General features: G+C 38.1%; 3 protein-coding genes across 9 annotated transcripts; all 3 read left to right on the top strand.

Annotated features, from left to right (window-relative positions):
• Positions 1 to 543: 543 nt before the first annotated feature.
• LOC116193091 (serine/arginine repetitive matrix protein 2) lies at positions 544 to 7,668 on the top strand. 7 transcript variants are annotated; one of them, XR_004154200.1, is made up of 9 exons: positions 545 to 730; positions 1,017 to 1,564; positions 2,149 to 2,583; positions 2,984 to 3,503; positions 4,167 to 5,554; positions 5,659 to 6,159; positions 6,406 to 6,479; positions 6,716 to 6,836; positions 7,328 to 7,668. XR_004154200.1 is itself a non-coding variant. In XM_031521845.1 (6 exons), the coding sequence occupies exons 2-6, from the start codon at positions 1,024 to 1,026 to the stop codon at positions 5,730 to 5,732; spliced, it is 2,958 nt and encodes a 985-aa protein (XP_031377705.1). In that variant the 5' UTR covers positions 544 to 730; positions 1,017 to 1,023; the 3' UTR covers positions 5,733 to 6,232. The 7 variants fall into 7 exon arrangements, 1 of the variants encoding a protein (XP_031377705.1); XR_004154199.1 differs by having other exon boundaries at positions 7,095 to 7,668; XR_004154197.1 differs by having other exon boundaries at positions 6,708 to 6,836.
• A 1,358-nt stretch (positions 7,669 to 9,026) lies between these two features.
• On the top strand, positions 9,027 to 13,277 carry LOC116193092 (probable WRKY transcription factor 43). Its single transcript, XM_031521846.1, has 2 exons — positions 9,027 to 10,195; positions 11,553 to 13,277. Exons 1-2 carry the CDS (start codon positions 9,798 to 9,800, stop codon positions 11,728 to 11,730), a joined length of 576 nt encoding a protein of 191 aa, XP_031377706.1. The 5' UTR covers positions 9,027 to 9,797; the 3' UTR covers positions 11,731 to 13,277.
• A 4,514-nt stretch (positions 13,278 to 17,791) lies between these two features.
• LOC116192547 (late embryogenesis abundant protein Lea14-A-like) lies at positions 17,792 to 19,797 on the top strand. The gene is made up of 2 exons (XM_031521119.1): positions 17,792 to 18,217; positions 19,368 to 19,797. Exons 1-2 carry the CDS (start codon positions 18,012 to 18,014, stop codon positions 19,615 to 19,617), a joined length of 456 nt encoding a protein of 151 aa, XP_031376979.1. The 5' UTR covers positions 17,792 to 18,011; the 3' UTR covers positions 19,618 to 19,797.
• Positions 19,798 to 20,885: the final 1,088 nt, after the last annotated feature.

Below are 20,885 nucleotides of genomic sequence, written 5' to 3'. Positions count from 1 at the left end.
TATCAATTAAAATTTTTAGGATAAATATAGATCCAACCCCTAGTAAGTAAGTCTGGTGAATACTTAACATGATATCAGAGAAGGTTACGTGTTCATGTAGGCTCGTACTATGCTCAGTCTACTATTTGTTGAGGGCAACCAAAATGTGCCTGCTTGGCTTGAATGTGGAACTCGGGCTTTATACTTTTGAGTGCAGAAGAGTAAATCCCGTTTGTGGTAAATTATCCTCCTCCTCAAAACATACCAGTTTTGTTTCAGCGGGTCTAATGATAGGTACAAATTTATTTATTTTTTTTTTAAATCAATGAGGTCATAATGCATGTTCAACCTATTGAATGAAATCCAATCTCATCGTTTTGCCCTTGCCCATGAGGTGCAATTCCGCTTATATGGAGCGTAATTTGTCAATATGCACGTGCCCATGATTAGGTTGAAGGGGTTATAAACCGGGCCTGGTAACTGCAGGCCGGACCGGTTGGGTGTCCGGTTTAATGTCGGGCCGGATTGGATTGGACATGCCCTATCATATCGGTATCCGCTTCCCTCTTTCCTCCTGCACTCTCGGCGCAAGCGTAAGGAAGGGATCAGCAAATCTTCTCTCTGCTGCTCATTCCGAGGCTCGCTTGGCTGCTCCGCTTCTTCAATCCTCGTCTCGGAGGCCTCTGCTCTGCAACCCTCAACTGTTCATCCTCTGGAGCCGCTCTTTCATTGCCCGACCGAAGTCATAGAGGTGCCAATCTTTGTGTTAGGGTTTTGTTATTTGTGCTTCTCTGTCATAGTTTGCGAGTCCTGTCGATTGTCGATATCTGTCTGATTGCACAAGCAGGATACGGATTCTTTGTAATTGTTCTGAGTTCTTATTGAACCTGAAACCTGATGGGGGGCGATTGCTCCCCGCTGCTCCCACTTTGCATACAAAGGTGTCGTTTTGGACGATTTTGATAGGATTTGATGTCATTGTTTTGTTGATTTAGTTAATTGAGTTTGGATTCTAATCTCTATTTTGTGCCGTGTAGGATTCTGATGGCGGACCGCAGTGTTAGCAATGCAGTTGCTAAGCCCATATGGATGAAGCAAGCTGAGGAGGCCAAGCTGAAGAGCGAGGCGGAGAAAACAGCGGCTGCAAAGGCGGCATTCGAGGCTACGTTCAGGGAGGTGGACAAGAACCGCGAGGAGGAGGAGGCGGCGGCGGACTCCTCTGACAGCGAATCTGAGGAGGCTGAGGATTTGGCAAACAAGCCAATTGGGCCGGTGGATCCCACCAAGTGCATGGCGGCTGGAGTGGGAATAGCTGGTGGGACAGCATGTGCCCCGGCTTCTTTTATGGTTACCACGAAGGATGCGGAGGGGAGGAAAGTCCCTAATGGAGGCTCTGAGATAAAGGTCAAGGTGGTTCCAGGAGTTGGGGTTGGAGGTTCGGAGCAAGAAGGGATTGTGAAGGATATGGGGGATGGCACTTACACGGTTACTTATGTCGTGCCCAAGAGAGGGAATTACATGGTCCATATTGATTGTAATGGGAAACCCATCATGGGTAGCCCTTTTCCTGTGTTTTTCAGTGGAGGTATTCACTCACCCTTCATGATTTCTTTGTTCATTCCCATGTTACTGACAATGCTCTTCTGCTGTTTTTGCCTTACTTTAGCTTTTTCGCTTGTATCATTCACCTGTATCAGGTGATTATTTTGTATATTTGCTGAGTGCGTCATACTACTTGGTTGATATTCTCACCCACTGCCGGATGCTGCTGCTTTATATATGGAATTGCACTTAACTAGATGCCTCGTGTATGCTTATAATTGGTTAGGAGATTCCTAAGAGACATGCTTAGTTCAGGGTCATTTTTCTTTTAAAAGAATTGATGAAATAGGAAATAGTACATGAAATTGTACAGATACAAACTTTGGCATCATGATTAGAAGTCTCTAATGCAGTGGTTATAGACTGACTGTTAGGAAACAATAGGTATAATTTCACTGGCTGGTATGATGCTTGAAGCAATGAATTGGTTCTAGATCACTTGCCAGCAAGACTTAATCTAATTTGCCATTTCTTGAAAACATTTTTTGTTACTTTTTCTTTTGCCTTGACGTGAGGATGTTGTCTTATCATGCATTTGGAATCAGTGCTGATCATATTGCTGTGCAGGTGCTTCTACTGGAGGGCTGCTTGGTGTTGCTCCTACACCTTCATATCCCAATCTGGTCAACCAAACCATGCCTAACATGCCAAATTATACAGGCTCTGTTTCTGGGGCCTTTCCAGGATTGATGGGTATGATTCCTGGTGTTACACCTGGTTCTTCGGGAGGTGCTATTTTGCCTGGAGTTGGAGCCTCTCTTGGTGAAATTTGTCGCGATTATCTTAATGGAAGGTGTGCCAAGTCAGGTTGCAGCCTGAGTCACCCCCCTCACAACTTGCTGATGACTGCATTGGCTGCGACAACTACGATGGGAACTCTCAGTCAAGCACCCATGGCACCGTCTGCTGCAGCTATGGCTGCTGCTCAAGCTATTGTGGCTGCGCAGGCACTTCAGGCTCATGCAGCTCAGGTTCAAGCACAATCTGCAAAGGATATGTCAGGTATCTTGCTCATTGCTTACTATTATTTTGAATTAGGGGCAAAGTTTCCTGAGGCAAATGAAACTTTACTGGGAGATGCTCGACTTTATTTTGAAATTTGAAGTGAGAGGGAGTGTAAGGTCTCTATGAGAATTTTGTCTTCGCCGGAGGTTTAGAGGGGGCTGCTATCTGCAGCATCTTCATGCATATCCTGTCCCCTGACCAGTATATGTCGATTTATTTCATGCCGTCACATGTTCACTGTTAGTTTTCCATATGCTTTGTGTTACCTGAATGGTTGCTTAATCCATTATCCTGCTTTCTCTATGTCCTAATATGTATGTCGTAGAATGTACATGATCCTTCGGATAGGAACAAAGGGGCTACATGGATGGATCTGACATGTTGCTAATCTTGACAGTTTCAGCAGACAAAGATGTAAATGGTGATGCACTGAAGCGAACAGTGCAAGTCAGCAATCTCAGCCCACTTCTAACAGTGGATCAGCTAAAAGAGCTTTTTGGCTATTTTGGTATTGTTAAAGAATGCACTGTAACAGATTCAAAGCACTTTGCTTACATAGAATACTCAGAGCAAAAGGAAGCTACTGCTGCTCTTTCTCTGAATAATATGGAAGTTGCGGGCCGCCCCCTTAACATTGAGATGGCAAAATCACTTCCCCAGAAACCAGCTATCTCGAACTTACCTCTGGCCTCACCTTCTCTGCCAATGATGATGCAGCAAGCTGTTGCCATGCAGCAAATGCAATTTCAGCAGGCATTGCTAATGCAACAGACAATGAATGCACAGCAGGCAGCTAATAGAGCTGCTACTATGAAGTCTGCAGCAGAGTTAGCTGCTGCAAGGGCTGCTGAAATAAGTAAAAGACTGAAGGCTGATGGGGTTGTAGAGGACAATGAGGCTACCGCTGCAAAGTCTAGGTATGCGATGTTGCTTTAACTTAAAAGGAGAACTCACATGACGGTTCAGAACTATGTTTGAATTGAACATTGTTGCAGAGCAGGATTAGACTAGTGAACACAACCTACAATGCTTATTGGAGTGTTAGTGGGCAATATTCTCATCTAGGTGGTTTCCATGAGAGTTCAGTTTAGTGTTTCCAATCTGAAGAATTGCATAGAAATGTCATTCCTTCCTGTTGGCCAATATCTTCTGAGAATATATATCTTCTAATTTATTTACAATCAATGATATAGTCAGTTCAAGTAGAATGGGTTACTGATCAGGGACCATAGGATACACTGGACTTGGAAAGTTTCAAATACACTTAGTGCATGTTTAAGTTTAAAAGATGCTCCTTTTTGGACTTAACTTGCTCTTTGTGATGCTATCTTGGTAATATCCTGTGAATGCTAGAATAGTATTTGAAATGTTAATGCAGGTTATAAGCCCCTAAAACTGTGGGATGAGGATTTCAAGATTGGGATATTTTTGTATCTTAAATATTTATTTGAGATCTCTTCTGACTCTCTGTCAGACCAGTTAAAAGATTAGCTATGGGTTTTCTTATTGAAGGGAATGTTCGAAGGATGGGTTTCTACTTTTTGTTTTGCACTGATTCTGGAAATTGCTTCCTCTTGCAGGTCGCCTTCTCCCTCTCGTGCAAGGTCGAAATCAAAATCAAGATCACCTATCAACTACAGGAGGCGGCATAGGTCTCCCTCTTACTCGCCTCCGCTGCGGCGTCGAAGAGACTATAGATCTAGGTCACCTTTAAAATCTCGCCACCACTTGAGCTATGAGAGTGAACTTCGATCCCATAGAGACAGAGATAGTTATGGCAGTGACAGGATTAGGAGGCGGGCTTCTGATAGATTGCGTGATCGCCATTCACCTGTATCAAGGAGAAATAGGAGCAGGAGCATTAGCCCTCGGGCAAGGAAATCTTATCGAGTTGATTCTGAATCACCAAAGCATCGCCGTGAAAGTTCTCATAAATCACGGAAATCATCCCGTGTATTATCAGTATCACCCAGGCGCCACAGGGATTCGAGGTCATCTCCCAGGAATGATGATAGAGAGAAATCAGAAAGCAGGGGGAGGTCAAGGTCAAGATCAATATCTGCAGAAGCAAATCGAGATTCCGAGGACAGAAAAGGTAGAAGTAGTCGACGTGAAAGGAGACGGTCAAGTTCCATAACAAAATCCATTGAGCGGAAGCAGCACTCTGATGAAGATCCAGATGAAACTAGAGAAGAAAAGGATTGCAGGAGAAGTCAATCAAGGTCACCATCTATTGAAGGTAAGCGGAGTTCCCGCCATAAAAAAAAGGAAACAAGGGATGAAAGATCAACATATCATGCGCGTAAGCGGTCTAGGTCAAGATCTTCAGAGCATAAACGTTACTCAAAGGATAAAGTGGATGATAGCCGAACTGATACTTCCAGGCATCGTAACAGAAGGCGTTCGCGGTCGAAATCTGTTGAGGATAGGCATCGGAGAGACAGAGACACTAAATCGAGACATCGAAGGCGTTCAAGGTCTAAGTCTGAAGAACACAGGCATCAGAGGAGTGATCCATTTGATGAAGGTCGAGGCAAAGAATCTGGGTCACGCAGAAGACGGAGGTCCAGATCAGTTTCAACAGAAAAAGATCATAGTAAGGAAAGCTTGTCGTCTAAAAGAAGTGGGCTGAAGCGAGAAAGGTCTAGATCAAATTCTGCAGAAAGCAGGGAACATGATACTGCTAAAAAGGGTCATGCTGAAGATGGGAAATTGAAAAAAAGTGAGCAGAGGAGGAGGCATGGTACTTTGTCTTCACCAAATGGTGGTATCGAGTCCGAGCACCGCAACTCCCACTCCCTTAATATAGGGGAGGACATTGGAACAAAAGAATGTGAAGAAAAGTATAGAGGGGACTCATCAAACTGTCAGAAAAGTTATGAGAAAGGTTCGGCATTGCACTCCTTGGACCTAAAAGAAATAAGGAGTCGAGGATTGGAAAATTCGGATCATGGGGATCTTGATAATGGTACTGTAACAAAATAGGGGTTATCTGGTTTCCATTTTTTTTTTATTCTTTGCGCTTGCTAAATATGGAATCTTGAAACTCACACCACTTAATGGGTTTTCCAGCAATTGAAGTTGATGATATCAACAGATTTGACTCGAGCAAGGACCTTAATTTCTCTGATCATGAGTCAGGTTAACTGAGCTGGGACAAATTAGCTCTTTCCCAGGTGGAGTTCTGTTTTGGGAGGATCAGGGGTGAATGGTAGAGGCCTGCTAAATTGGAACCAAGATGCTGTCTGCTACAACTAGGACTCCATGCTGTGGATCTCGAGGAATATGGTTTCAGCCATGAGAGCTCTCTTCTTGTTGAAGAAGCTTGTTTCACATTAACATACTGGCTTGAAAGATTACTCTTCTACTTACGAGGAGGACGTTACTTAGAAGATCACCTCTGCTTATTTCTTGTTTCTGCCAGTCATTGGCTAGCCATAAATGTGGACACTGTTTTGCTTCATCTTTTGCAGGCGGCTCTGGAACTGATTGGAGATTGTCTGTGAGGTTATCTTCATATGGTTGAACTATTTGAAGAAGTATTCTGCCTTCGCTTGTGGTCAGCTATTCAATGTTTGTAACAAACTTCTTTTACTTGATGTATGTTGGATTCTTACTTTGATTGCTGCTTAGTCTGTGTCTTCTACATCGTTCCTTCTTTGAAATATCTCTCAAATTCGTATGCCATGATATATTGAAGCTATGCCTTGATTCTCTCTACTTACTCTTCCCTATCCCAAGGATGATCGGACTGAATGAAATAGGCTTTAGCTGAGAGAGGGAGGGATGAGAGGAGGATTAATGACTATATCTATGCAGGTGATGCATGGTGATATTATTGGAGCTCTCTGAGATCAGTATGGGCAGGGTTAAGTTCCTCTGGTATAATAAAGGTAAGCTGCTACAGATCTTGTTAATTGTAAGGAAAGGAGCTTGAAGAAGTTTCATGGAAGTGCTTGGCAATTGTCATGCGTTCAAACTCATGCTATTTGGGCATGCTTAACTTTTAGATATATATATGTTATAAGTTTGTTTCCTTACTCCAGTCCCATCTTTTTGCTCTTTTCTCTTTTTTCTTTCCTTCCCCCTTTCCATTTCTCTTTTCTTCCTCCCCTTTCAAGGCATCAAGACTGAAGTGAGACCAGTTGCTGGGATGAATTCATTCACATTGCGCAATGACGAGTAATAGCAGGTTGGGTAATCCAATTTGTTTATATTAAGCGGTGAAACACTGGTGTTGATAGGAACAGGTAATTTCTTTGAAAATCCTGCATGGAAGTTTCAGCTCTGCTAGATGATATGCTCTGCTACTTGCTAGGCTGGGACAGTGCGCATTAAGTAATAATTTCTGCGTTTCAGAGAATTGGAAAATTGCCCAAATAGTTCCCCCTGATGTTTTTCGCAAAATGATAAACCCCGTTTTTGGAAGGAATAAGTGACTTTGCCCGCTGTGTCTTGTTCATTCTCCTCGCCATTTTCAGTCTCACCTAACAATGGCCTCTGTTCAGATGATTTTGGCTGTCTTGTGGTTGATGCGGAAAAGTTGTGAAATAGCACCGCACCGCGCTGGCTGCGGTTATAGCGAGTGTTGATATTCTCGTCTTGAACGAGGTTAGATGTAGTTTTAGGTGTCAAGTAGCCCAATGCACTTCATTCCCAAGGAAGGGAGGATATCTGCGTGGTTGTGTCTCATTTTTGTTAGGTTTCCTTTCATGGATTAGGTTCTCTGCATATTTCCCAGGTTTCAAAGTTTGGAGGGTGTCCCCCCCTTGTTATGCACTGTATGGCAAAGCGTGTCTTGTTAGGTGTCCCTCCCTTGTTATGCACTGTATGGCAAAGCAAAGCGTGTCCTGTTAGTTGAGGTACTAGGCGCGGGGTGAACACCATGGTTGAGGAAACTATGGGAGAAGTAACAAACCGAAGAGGATGGAGAGCAGTTGATTTGATTGCCTAATTGAAGCTACCATTTATGCTTGTGTCCTTCCTTGAACATATTTCTTTCTCCTTGATTTTCTTTTCCCATGTAAGCTTGGTTGCCACGCGGATATTATATTTGAAAGCTGTCTGCTCATGATTTTGCCATCGGTCTTTCTTTGTTTCTTTCAAGACATGCATGGTGTTACCAGTCGTCGTCTATGAGACAGGATGTGTTGTGCCATGTAACCATCCTATACTAATGTAAAGTAGAGCCCCTCCTAGTTATCCGTTTCCTAGAGTGGTTCAAATAGTCTTTCTTGAATTCTGGAAGGATTATGCAATTTCAGTTCGGTTCGATTCAGTTCAAAGCTGAGGTGTGAAAGAATTAAATTATAATTACCGTTTCTAAGGTTCTTGAGGGCCATTTTCTTGTTTGAGAAAACCGAATCGAATTGCGTACTGGACATTTTCGATAGCAGCCCAGACTAGATCCCGTAGAAAACCCTTACCTTGAATCAAAGTCTTTTCAGCTTGGATCAGTTAGTTTTGTACCTACGTACTGGCTGGAAACTGTCAGCGGTGTCGATCAATCTGAACTCTGGAAAAGATTATAATGGGTTCCATCATAGTTGAGCCACATCAATCGAGGGAATGAACGATAATAAAAGATTACAATTTAGCTTTTTTGGTTCTGGTTTTGGACCAGCTACCGTGTTCGAACATTCCTGTTAGCGAGAACAGTAGGCCCAGAATGTTATTAACGCTGACGCGGCATCTACCTATCTGGCATCGATGAGCTTCTGCCTCTAGCTGGTGAAGGTCATTGCCTCCGTCCTGTTGAGGTTGCCCTGTTTGATTTGGCAAACCAAATCAATGAGGTGAGGAGAAAAGGACTTTTTGAGTTAGCTAACTCGGTTCTTTCATTCCTAAGAATTCCAGTCATAAAATGGTTAATTCAATCTGATCACTCAGTTCATAACTTAACAGTGTCTCTGGAGATTGTTGAGAAATGAACTCGAAACTTTTGGGGTCCGGAAGCCAAGTTACAGATACAAGTGACCAAATATAACCTTCAATAATTGTTGCGAAGTCCGGCTTGGGATATATGGTCGTGGGAGTACTTTTGGATGCTTCGATTTACATATATTTGTTTCCATTACTACTTGCAACTACACAGACGAAAAATTTCTCGATAAGTCCAGCACGAGGTATACGATATAGATGTAAATTCTATATGCTTGCTTTCGGCTTTGACAACTCAATTGGTTAATTTGTGCATGTACACTTCAAACTGCAATTAGCATGAAATATATAGACGTTTCTTTGGCGCTGATCACACTTTTAACTTGGTCTTCTGGTGGAAGGATTAGGTTGGTTCTCTTCCTTCTTTTTCAGGGATTCTTGTTCCCAAGCAATCGGGACTGATAAGTCCAAGATGGAGAAGTTGAGTTCTTTTTCCCTGGTCACAACCGTACGTGCAGGCTGAGCTGAAGCAGCAGCTCTTCTTCGATCCATTGTCATCGGCGTTCTTCTCTCAGCTACTGTATTTGTTATTTTCCACAAGATCACTGCGTCCTGAGTAATGAGATGAATAATTGCAGTGACTCTCTCGGAAAAGATTGGACTCCCGACAGAAATACTAATCAAATAGTCTAGCAGGGAATTGGTGGTTCCTCATTGTTTTAATTTCTGTCTCGTGTGGCCTTCAATTTCTTGTTTGAACTAGTGCTTGGCTGTTTGGTAAGAAATTATAGACGAAGCCGATCGGTCGTGAATAAAACCCGAGCTTTCTGGTTCCTTATAAACCAGTTGGTCATCAACCTAATTTGGTGGACGCACTTTCTGAAACATGTACACATCTCACAATATGTTACATATGGGGATTAGAATATACGTCATGCATTTACAACTCTTTTTTGTTTACTTTCCTTTTTTTGGGACATGGATGTTGGTCAGAGAGACATGCATAGATGGTAACGAAACATTGTGCCATACGTTTTCTTTTCATACATACACATAAGAGAGAATGGGCAGTTGAACAACAACAGGAACAGGAACAGGATGATATGTTACGGTAGGAATGTTGTTGGGTTTACCCTTTCACTGAGGGAAAAAAAAAGAAAAAGAATAGCCTACATTTTAAAGGAGACTTCCCTATTCCTATGTGACTCGGTCGACCAACCCCTTTCACCTTCCTCATCTCCCATCTTTTCTCTTATATCATACCATCATTAAACTGAAGCCCGAGGTAACATTTTCAGATCCCTTCTCCCGACATTCAATCAATGCGATAAATGGAAGGTCGAGAGCCGCCTCAAGATCTCCCCGACCACCTCTTCGTGTCCTCCTCAGACCACCCGGCTCCCTCAGAGCCGTCGTCATCTCAGCTCCCCCGGGATCTTGATTGGGTCAGCAGCTTCCTCCAGCTTCCTCCTTATCATGGTGGGAGCAACGATGCTACGGGTGCCGGTAGTTCTTCGTTAGTGGGGGGAGGAGCGCCTGTTAATGCGGACGAGGAGGAGAGAAATGTTGGTGGTAAGGAGAGGAGGAAGGCTGGAGGAGGTCATAGGACGAGGAAGGCGACAAGGCCTCGGTTTGCTTTCCGGACGAGGAGTTCCGAGGATATCCTCGATGATGGGTATCGGTGGAGAAAGTACGGGCAGAAGGCTGTCAAGAACAGCATATATCCCAGGTATATATATGAGTTTTGTAGGATAAGAAAGAGGTGTCCTTCCTATATGATTTGATCAGCGCTTTGATCTCTATGTATGAATGTTAAGTTCCTCATGTGGAATGCACATATGCATATCGAGTCTGCTTCTCTCTTCTTATATGTTTGTTCATAGACGATATTGTCTCCCCTACGATCATGATCGTGGTAACATGGTGTAAAAAAAATCTCAGATATTCACCCCAAAAAAAAATAATTCTCAGATGAATATTCTCAAGTAATGTATGGTGGAGAACTGATTAAATTCTTGTATTAAAAATGAAAAAGGAAAACTACCTTCCGCTATCAAAAGAGAGCGTAACTCCCTGTGTAGTTAGTCAATTCTTATGAGGGTTGGATTCTAGATAATAAGAGAGAATCACCCAATCCACCAAAAAAAAAGAAAAAGAAAGAAAGAATCACCCAATAATAAAGGAAATCGTCCTTCAATTTTAATTGTTTTTCCGTTATCCATGCAGCAATATAAAACCTCCCAATAATCAAAGAAAGAAATTCTTTTTGGGTTACCAGGAAGGTATATAGGCTCAATTAAAAAGAGGGTATAGTATAGTACAGTGATGCACGCTCTCGTCTGACAGTCAAGAGATTACAAGTTCGATAATTAGTGAAATTATCCGTGTTCTTTTATTAGTTATTAGTATTTCTCTTTTATTGAATTAGATTCATAGACATCCATTGTAATCGAAATAAAGGAGGAATAAATGGATAATCTCATGAAATTTGAATCGAAAAACTCTTAACTTCATACATACATACATATAGATATATAGAAGGGTGAATACCAGTGCGTTCAATTAAACTATTTATTCAAACCCAAAAATTTTATTTGTACATAGGGATATACACAGTTCCTCGACAAAGGTCAGTCAATTTGATATATATTTTTGCATGTATATTAATGATATGTATGGGGTTTAAGCGTCATGCTTAATACTGGCATAGGTTTGTCAAAAAACCTCGTTGTGGTTTGAGAGGCGACGACCTTTGCTTGATGCTGTTCTTCGAAGAAAGAAAACAGGAATTAACTTTGAGATTAGTAATGATATTTTGTTCAATGAGGTATTTGGCAGTACGCGATCTCGAGATACATATACACATATGAGTATGACGACTGTCTTCTTCATGAGCTCATTCGATTCCGGGGTCGATTATATATATAATGGCATGCATGTCTTAGAGATATTGATGCTCTAATTTCTCACCCGTATATATGTGGTGTAACTTAAACATTATTTCTAAATTTTGATCTACAATTTATCGAAATTCATGGACTAAAATCTCTTCATTTTGTCATGCATGGTCCTGTGGACTTGTTAAGGAGCTACTACCGGTGCGCGCATCACACATGCAATGTGAAGAAGCAGGTGCAGAGGTTATCTGAGGACACGAGCACGGTCGTGACGACATATGAGGGAGTTCACAATCATCCCTGCGAGCAGCTAATGGAGGCACTCGCCCCTCTCCTGAGGCAAATTCAGTTCCTCTCCAAGTTCTAATTCATTAAGCTGATCTTTATATACATCTTAATCTTAAACTGATCATCGGTCACTTAGGCATCGACAAAACTATACGGAGTGACTCCGTACATATATATCTTTTAACAGTTCTGTTTCTCCATGCATTGCATATAGATTATATTTGTAATTCCTGACAGCTATCATGCACACATGATTAACAAAAAGAAGGTCCACAACCTCGTTTCTGTGTATTGGCGCATTCGTCGACTCATTCCGGTTTTATTTTGGCAAACTCTTTGTTTTTCATCTTCGAGATGGATATTTCTAATAAATTTGAGGTAAACTATAAGTAGCATGCCCTTTTGATGATTTTTTTTTATAACTACATTCCCGGTGTTATTATTAAAAGACCATTACATCCGATAAATTGTTCAAGGCTGACACGCCCTTTAAGTTATCAAAAGACACCTTCCCTCATGCATGAGGAAGGGTTTGCATTCTTCTTAAATATGGGGCGTTAGCTAGTTTACCAAAATATGGGATGTTATTGTCCTTTAATATAATAATTGTAAAAGGAATTCACCGAAAATATAAATAATTATAAAAACGAACTTGCTGTATTCCTATTCAACGTCGGTTTTGTTCCGCCTTGAAAAGACAAATATTTTTTTCATATATAAAAGATATTATATATCAATCATGCTTAAAGTTCGTTTAGGAGTACCGTGGGAGATTCCACAATCACTTTTCCTTATAATTTTAAGTAGATTTGATATTTGGTGAGTGTGTTTGAAACCATGATTGGGTCAAAATTGTAGTTGCAAACGTGATTTTGTCAAACAAGTTTATAGGTGCTTATGAAATTTACTTATACTTATTCTGTTTCAAGTATTAATAATTACTTTTATTTTACTTTTAACAGTTTTCAATTGTTACATTCCAAACGCTTTTACTCATTCTAAAATCAGCACTTATTTTTCAGTAATTATACTTCGGCACTTTTATTTCAGTAGCATCACTCCCAAACCAAGTCTTAATAATGATTATTTGGCATTAAGCTTAATAGTTTAGCACATATCTTCCATAACGAGGAATAAAAAGTATAGTATCCTTTACAATATTGTACAAAACTAATTTTCTATTTTTTTTTCCAAACATGTTTATTAAAACTTTATGTTTTAGAAATCAGCAAATTACTGGGTTCAATAACCTAAGCACGAAGCAAATCCCTCTCACTGAGACCCCCTTCTCGTTTTTTTTCCCCCCTCCATTCTTAAAACTAGGATTTTTCAAGTAATCTTTTTGGTCAAACACTTAGCTTATGATTGACCAAATTTTGAGTCTTCTCAGTAATATATATTTAGATTTTCTCGAATTTATTCATAATATATTTGCAATTTTTATTTGGATGTTTCTGAAGAGACTTCTCTTATGTATTCAGACACGGCGTTACATGTCCATTGGATAGTTGCCATTTGCATGACACTATTTGATTTTTTATTACATCAGTGAATGATTATATATTTGTATGTATATTCGCATATTGTACAGTACTAATTAAAGAAATTACTCCCATGTTTTATTTATTGGTGTCTTTTAATATTACGATAAATATTATATAATATTATCTAAAATAAATAATACTAATGCATGGGCAATGCACGGGCTATATTACTAGTATGTAGATATAATTATTGTGGAAAGTGTGTCTGCAATATGTGTCAATGTCGGAATAAATGATCTCAATGAACCGGTCCGGAAATTAAAGAGATTACTATGGGAAAATGAAAAAAAATAAATATATATTTTCGAATATTTTTATTAAATTGGGAAAATGAAAATTTAATATAACTGCAAGGCATGATGGAGATGCAATTGATAAACTCTTTCCTTATATTTCGTGGTCAAATTCAAACAGAGACAAGGATGAAAATTAGTTTACATCAATTAAAGGCTGAGCTACCTTTGCAATCTCATCGAGAATGAACGATTGATCAATTCCGAGTTTTCGATTTTTTCTTCTTGTCTGAAAGGATAGACACAATCCATTATTGTTCTCTTTTCTGATGAGATCGACCACTGAATGCGCAGTGCAATGTCCGTCCACTGCACTCTCTTTTGTGCTTGCCATTTTGCACAAAAATGCAATAGGATCAATGCCGATAAGTCGATCATATCTTGATTGACAGTGCAGATTTATAGGGGGGTGGCCACATCAGGTGCAACTATGGGATTACTCTTTTGCTCGGTTCTCGCCCCTGTCTCGGCACAACTGTATTTATGATTACTCGAATATTCATGTGCATTGTATATGAAAGGATAATGATTCGAAACAACTCATCGAGAATCTATTGTAACCTTAGATAAATCTTATTGCGGCGCCACATTCCACATTAGGTCTGTTGAGGACATTCCTAGTTCGAAATCCTCGACTCGACTACTCCTTTGAGGGTTAAATTACAATCAACACCGAATATAGAGCTGATTCAGATGGTAATGCGAAATGCTGCTTTTGCGCAGAGGTCTCAAATCTATATATATGTGTGTGAAAGCAAGATACGGGGTGAGAAGTCCAGATGATCTCAAAACGCTCCGTTTCTGAATGGAAATTTCTCGATTTTTTGAGTTTTAAAATTTTAAATTATCTTTGATTATAAAATTAGTAACAAAATCTTCTGAAAGAATATTCCATTTAAAAAACTGAAAATACCATAAAATCTATTAGATACTATGGTCATTTCCAATTGAAGGCAATATGAATTTTCTAAATGGACTTTCTAGGTTTTTAAGTTTTATAATTTTCTGAATTATTTAAATAATTTTTTAAAAAGATATCTTATCACAAAATCTGATTTCTTGATTTCTTTAATTTTTATAATTTTTATATTATTATTTAATAATCTTGAATTTTTTAATATGAAAGTTAATATTTCATTCTAAATGGCCTTATAACGCTTTGTTTCTGAATTGAATTTTCTTGATTTTTTAAGTTTTTGAAAATTTTAAATTATACTCAATTATAAAATTAACAACAAAATCTTCTGAAATAATATTCCATTTAATAAAATAAAAAATACCATAAAATCTTTTGAATAATATTGTGATCTCCATTGAATGTAATATGAATTTTATAAATGGAACTTTCTAGGTTTTTTACAATTTTTTAATTTTCAGAATTATTTTTAATAAAAAATATTTTTAAAAGATATCTCATCATAAAATATGAGTTCTCGATTTTTTAATTTTATAACCTATATATTATTTTTAAAATTTTAAAATAAAAATAATATTTCATCACATAAATATTAACATCAAAATAAGTATATATTATTATATATTCATACATAATATAGATGTATTAATATATGGTTGTGTGGAAAACCTTTAGTATATATAATAAGAAAAAATATGTACGAATTATATTTTTTTATAGATTACTTTTAAAAAAATAGATTAGATAATATTTTACAGATATATATGGAATTTTCCAGATCTTTTGAATTTTTATTTTGGAAATTATTTTTAATAAAAATATTTTTAAAGATGTCTCATCATAAAATCTAATTTCTCGATTTCTTTAATTTTTATAATCTATATTGAAATAAATGAAAAGATTTTATTATATGTATAAATAATATTTAATAATCTCGATTTTTTAAATAAAATTAATACTTCATTAATAAATATTAACATCAAAATAAGTATATATTAGTATATATTCATTCATAAGATAAAATATGTTAATATATGGTTATGTAAACAACCTTTAGTATATATAATAAGAAAAAGTATATATGAATTATACGTTTTTGCCGATAACTATTTTTGAAAATAGATTAAGTGATATTTATAGATATATAAATTATATTTTCTTTTCAAAAAATAAATCAAATTTGTTCACCGAAAAAAGAAAACAAATCAGATTATATTTTATCGATATTTTGTACAATAGTTATGATATGAATTATTACACACATAAATATGAGCCTATCCAGCTCTCAAAGAATACGTCTACAACTAGACGTGAGCTCTCGAAACTATGTTCCTCTAGATTTAAATGAGTTGATTAAATTTATGCTTTGATTTTTCTCTCATTTTTTGCAAAAATTTTCATTCTTTTATTTTTCTCTAACTTTTTGATGTTTTCATATTCTTTTTCAAAATTGGTGATGTGAGTTTTATCTCTCGAAAGATTTTGCTATCCTTATACACAAGTTCTCAAAAAATAAGTTCTTTTATCACTAAGCGTGAAAGTTGTTTGTTTATTTTATTATTTTTGTTTCACTTTTTATTCTCCAAGCGATTTTTCTTTTTAATTTTTTTTATATTTTTTTTAAAACATTGGTAGAACTAAACTATCCCTTGCAAGGCACATATTTCTTTTTTTGGTAAACTGGACAAATGCATAAAAAATTAAGTAGTGTTAGCCGAGATATCTCAGTTATTACAAATTGTACGGGTAGTAGAAATACTCATTTGATCTAACATAATGAAGTCTATTTCCCCAACAGGCGGGACAACAAAACAAGTTATGCCCTGGTTTGAGTCAATGCCATTTCAAGCCAACCGAGCTAGGTGATCCGCCACGGCATTAGCTTCCTTATAAGCATGGTGTATCTTGAAGTCCTTGAAGGCTCGCGACAGGATCCTGTAATCCATGATAATTGGTGTAAGTAACATATTTTCTGAACCATTCCCAAGGAAAAGGTCCACAACTACCTTCGCATCCATCTCTACAATGAGAGATTGGATGCCCAAGTCACGTGCCCATTCGTAGACCGTCCCTCAAAGCCCAACATTCAGCTGTAAAGCTATCCGTGGTACCAAGATATCTGGCAAATCATTTGATCCATCCTCCCAAGTGGTTCCGAAGGACAACACCAGCCCCGGCCTTTCCAGAGGAGTAATCAACAGAGCCATCTGTGTTCAATTTAATTCAACTACTTGGTGGAGGGATTCCACTGAACCTAGATATCTAAGCTCTGTTGGTGACTGCTCAGAGAGATAGAACCATAAAATTCTATTGCAAGCTCCTAACAAACATGATGTGGCGAGAGCCCCTGTTGAAGATAAGGTTGTTTATGTGTTTCCATAGGATCCATATTGCGAAAGGAAAAATTACTTTCCACGTTATATGCAAAGACTGTGATTCATAAGCCTCACAATTAAGTTTCAACAACGCACATGTTTCACGGCTAGTTAAAATATATACGAGAAGTCCATCTTGTGAACGTGCTATACCCGGTATATATGGACCTGCTTGGATTAGCTGTAAAAGAAGAATTAGGCTGATTTTAGCCCAAGAAACCATGATCGGTTACGTTAACACCATCTATAAATTCAATTAGAAAATTCATTATTATAATACGTGGCAAAGTTATATTAAAAAAAAAAAAGCACCACAACCCCTATTCACTCTGCATCGGCATGAATCGACCGACCATTGATTTGCTTTAAATCGACAGAATCTTGATCAGGAGTGGACCTAGATATTTAGTTTAAGGAGGGCGGAATCAAAGAGAGGGAAAAACGAAGAGTAAAATTGTAAAGTAACGGGGTAAAATAAGATAGTTTTAAAGAAAAATGAAAAATTCACTCTATGCATTAAAAGATATTTGTAATTTTTTTCCGAGTTCGAGGGTGAGACCGACCCCCACATGCAATCCCTATAGATCCATCCTTGATCTCAATATATATTATATACGTTCAAAGGAAAGTGAACCACATGATCACATGCAGTGCAATTGGAAAGGCTTTAACTATCGACGCATATTGGTTTAAGTAGTTCGGTAGCATGCAAAAGATCTCGAATTCGAGTTTTATAAATGGAGAAAATTTATGTGTGAAAAACTTTATTCCTTAGTAAACTGACTTGATTCGGACTGAATTAATCAAGGTTTTTGAAAACCAGAGTCTCCTTTAAAAGAAAAAAGAAAAAAGAAAAAAAGAAAGGCTTAATTACATATGGAAAGCAATTTCGTCCATATCTCAATATCTTTCCTTACCTTACGAAGACAAAAGGGCCGACAAAAGGTGGAAGTAAGAAGAAGGATCAAAGTAGAAAAGCACAGATCGTCTAACGCGGGAGCCCCGCGAGCCTCACACGTATCAATCTCCATAGCGAAGTCAACATCACACGTGTCACTGAACCTACCCCTTCCCTACACCTCCCCTCTATTTATCATTCGCATCGACTCTTCTTCTTCTTCTGCCTCATCCGTTGAAACAGAGCAATTCTCTGATCCCTTTTGTCTCTGTCTGATCCATTCGTCGTTCGTTGCTTTTAAGGTTAGCAGTTAGTTAGAAATTAAGACCGGAAAATGGCGGAATTGCTGGGCAAGGCCAAGAACTTCGTGGCCGAGAAGGTGGCCAACATACCGAAGCCGGAGCCGACCGTCAACGACGTCGATCTGAAGAACGTCAGCCGCGAGTGCATAGAGTACAACGCTAACGTCTCCATCAAGAACCCCTATGGCCACTCCATCCCCATCTGCGAGATCGACTACTCCTTCAAGAGCGCCGGCAGGTATATATTAAATTTATACTTACTTAACACACAATTTAATATTAATGTTTGAGTCCAATCGATCGGTAGATTCTTTTTTCTATGCCTTGATCCGTCTCGTACCGTCGATCTAAACTTTAAGAGTTAGATTGGATATGCTAATTTGTTCATGATCTATTCGGCATGGATCGTCCGATCAAGAAGGTTGTTTTCGGCTGAACATACGAGATTTGTATTTATACACACACACACACACACACACCGTTTATAAACAAATACACACGAGTGTATAGGTGTTAAGCATGTGACTAATAGTGTAGATTTTTTTTTTCCTTTTGCTTGAAAGGATATTCTGGTGTAGATCGATTATATGGGTAAATTAAAATGTGAATCTGACGGGACGAGAATGAACATACCGTACTCTATTTTTCCCCTATTTATGGGTTTTTACCTCATATATCTCATAATAGTTTAACCGTTTTTTCAAATCTATTATACAAATTCTATTATACACTTTAAAAAGTCTCAAATATATACCGTGGTTTATATTTTTCTCCAAATCTATCGCGGCGTTATATTTTCCGTTAATAAAACGTTAGTAGGCTTCAAATTTATTCCATGATTTTAATTTTTTTCTCAAATCTATCCTATAATTTTAATTTTTTTCTCAAATATATCTCATAATTTTAATTTTTTCTCAAATATATCCCATAATTTTAATTTTTGAAACTTTTTAAAGTATATGATATATTTAAAAAAACGGTTAAATCATGGGGTAAATCCTCCTATTTATCTACGAAGGGGCGCCTAAATAAAGGATACTTAGGAAGAGGGAATAAATGGACTGAGGAGTATTCTCGTCGGTTTTGGTTCGAATCGTGGATTCGTATGTACCGTGGCACGCACGGCGTTTTTCTGCATATCTTACTTCTAGGTAAGAGCTTAATATGACTGATGTGCACGGAATTATGAATGGACTAATCTAAAATCACATGGATCAAATGGACCAATCTAAAATTACATGGATTGAAGGCTCCACCAAATGCTTGCAATAGCATTTGAGGATCATCTTTTCATTAACTTCCCCACCTAATTCTTTCGTGATAAGACATATGACTTAAGAATCTTAGATTAGCTGTTTTCGTTATTGGTTGTTATATGAATTATATAGGGAGATAGCTTCGGGGAAGATTCCAGACCCGGGGTCGCTGAAGGCGAGCGACACGACAATAATGGACGTGCTGATGAAGGTGCCCCACAACATACTGGTGAGCCTGGTAAAGGACATTGGGGCCGACTGGGACATTGACTATCAGCTCGATTTGGGCTTCATCATCGACCTCCCTGTCGTAGGGAACATCACCATTCCCATCTCCAGCAAGGGCGAGATCAAGCTCCCGACACTCTCCGACATCTTCTGATAATATTTTGTGTAGTTCTTGCTGGCATGGGGGAGGCCGGGCGTAGTAGTATAATAAGGCTTGTATCATCATCAAGCTTGTAATTCAAGCACTGAGACTGCCTCTTTTTTTTTTTTTTTTTTGTGTGTGGCTGTTGTAGCTCATGTTACTTAAGATTATGATTGAGATCTCTTTCGCTGACACCTTGGCCCAATGAAAAATCAGACAATATCATGTTACGATATCAAGTTTCCCCGCTTAACTCTAATTCTGGCAACGCTAACTTTTGTTTTCAAATAATTTTTAATTAATATTTTACATATATGCAAAAGGTAACCATATATACACAATCGATTTCCAAATTTTGAGATTTTTTTCGGGTTTTATTGAGAATTTATGATTCATATCATTTGTACATTTCAAAATATTATACTCACCACTTAAGAAATGTCAATGACACAAATTTCTTGATTAAGGTTTTGTTGAAAATTGCGATTTGAATTTTGAATCGATTCTGCTTTCTATTTGTAGATTTAGATCTCTATCTTTGATAAGAGAATATTTTGAAAATATTATATTTAGAGATTTTTTTGTAGATTTAGACCTCTATCTTTGATAAGAGAATATTTTGAAAATAATATTTTTGATATAGGGATTTTTTGTTGAGAGTCAATCAGGACAATGTAAAGGTGCACGGAGAGTGTTTAGACAGTAAGAATATTCTTGGGATGTATCTCTACGACCGTTTTGGTCTGAGAGGGACGTACTCGTATTATACTCCACTTGTATTTGTTACTTAATAAGAAGTCATCGCCAAGCCTCTTTTGTCCCTGGATATTTCCCTTAAACGTTTCCACCACGTTTGTGGGTTTACCACATATATCTTTTATCTTCTGCATTATCTTCGTTGATCATTGAGTCAATTCCCAACAAACTAGTATTAGAGCCAAGGTTTTGGCATCTCCACAAATCGACTCAATTCAGGTGGCTACAACAAAGTTCGTGGACACAACAAGATTCAGCTTTTGGCTTTGAGAGAAGACAATGAGGGTTCTGACAATTACTGTGGTTGTCTTGGTTGGTCTACAGATTCAGCGAGGCGGTGCTCATATTGCTCTTGAAGTTTTGGGGAATTCGAGACAATGAATTCAAGATAAGGTGGAGAGTTATTGAGAATTGAGTTTTGGATTTTGAAGCGATTATGTTTCCTATTTTGTAGATTTAGATCTCTTTCTTTGATAAAAGAATATTTTGAGAATTTTGTATTTAGAAATGTTTTTGATATAGAT

This window comes from Punica granatum, chromosome 1 (genome assembly GCF_007655135.1).
Source record: "Punica granatum isolate Tunisia-2019 chromosome 1, ASM765513v2, whole genome shotgun sequence".
NCBI lineage: Eukaryota > Viridiplantae > Streptophyta > Magnoliopsida > Myrtales > Lythraceae > Punica > Punica granatum.
The sequence above is the reverse complement of the archived record's forward strand: the minus strand, read 5'-3'. Positions and strand labels throughout refer to the sequence as shown.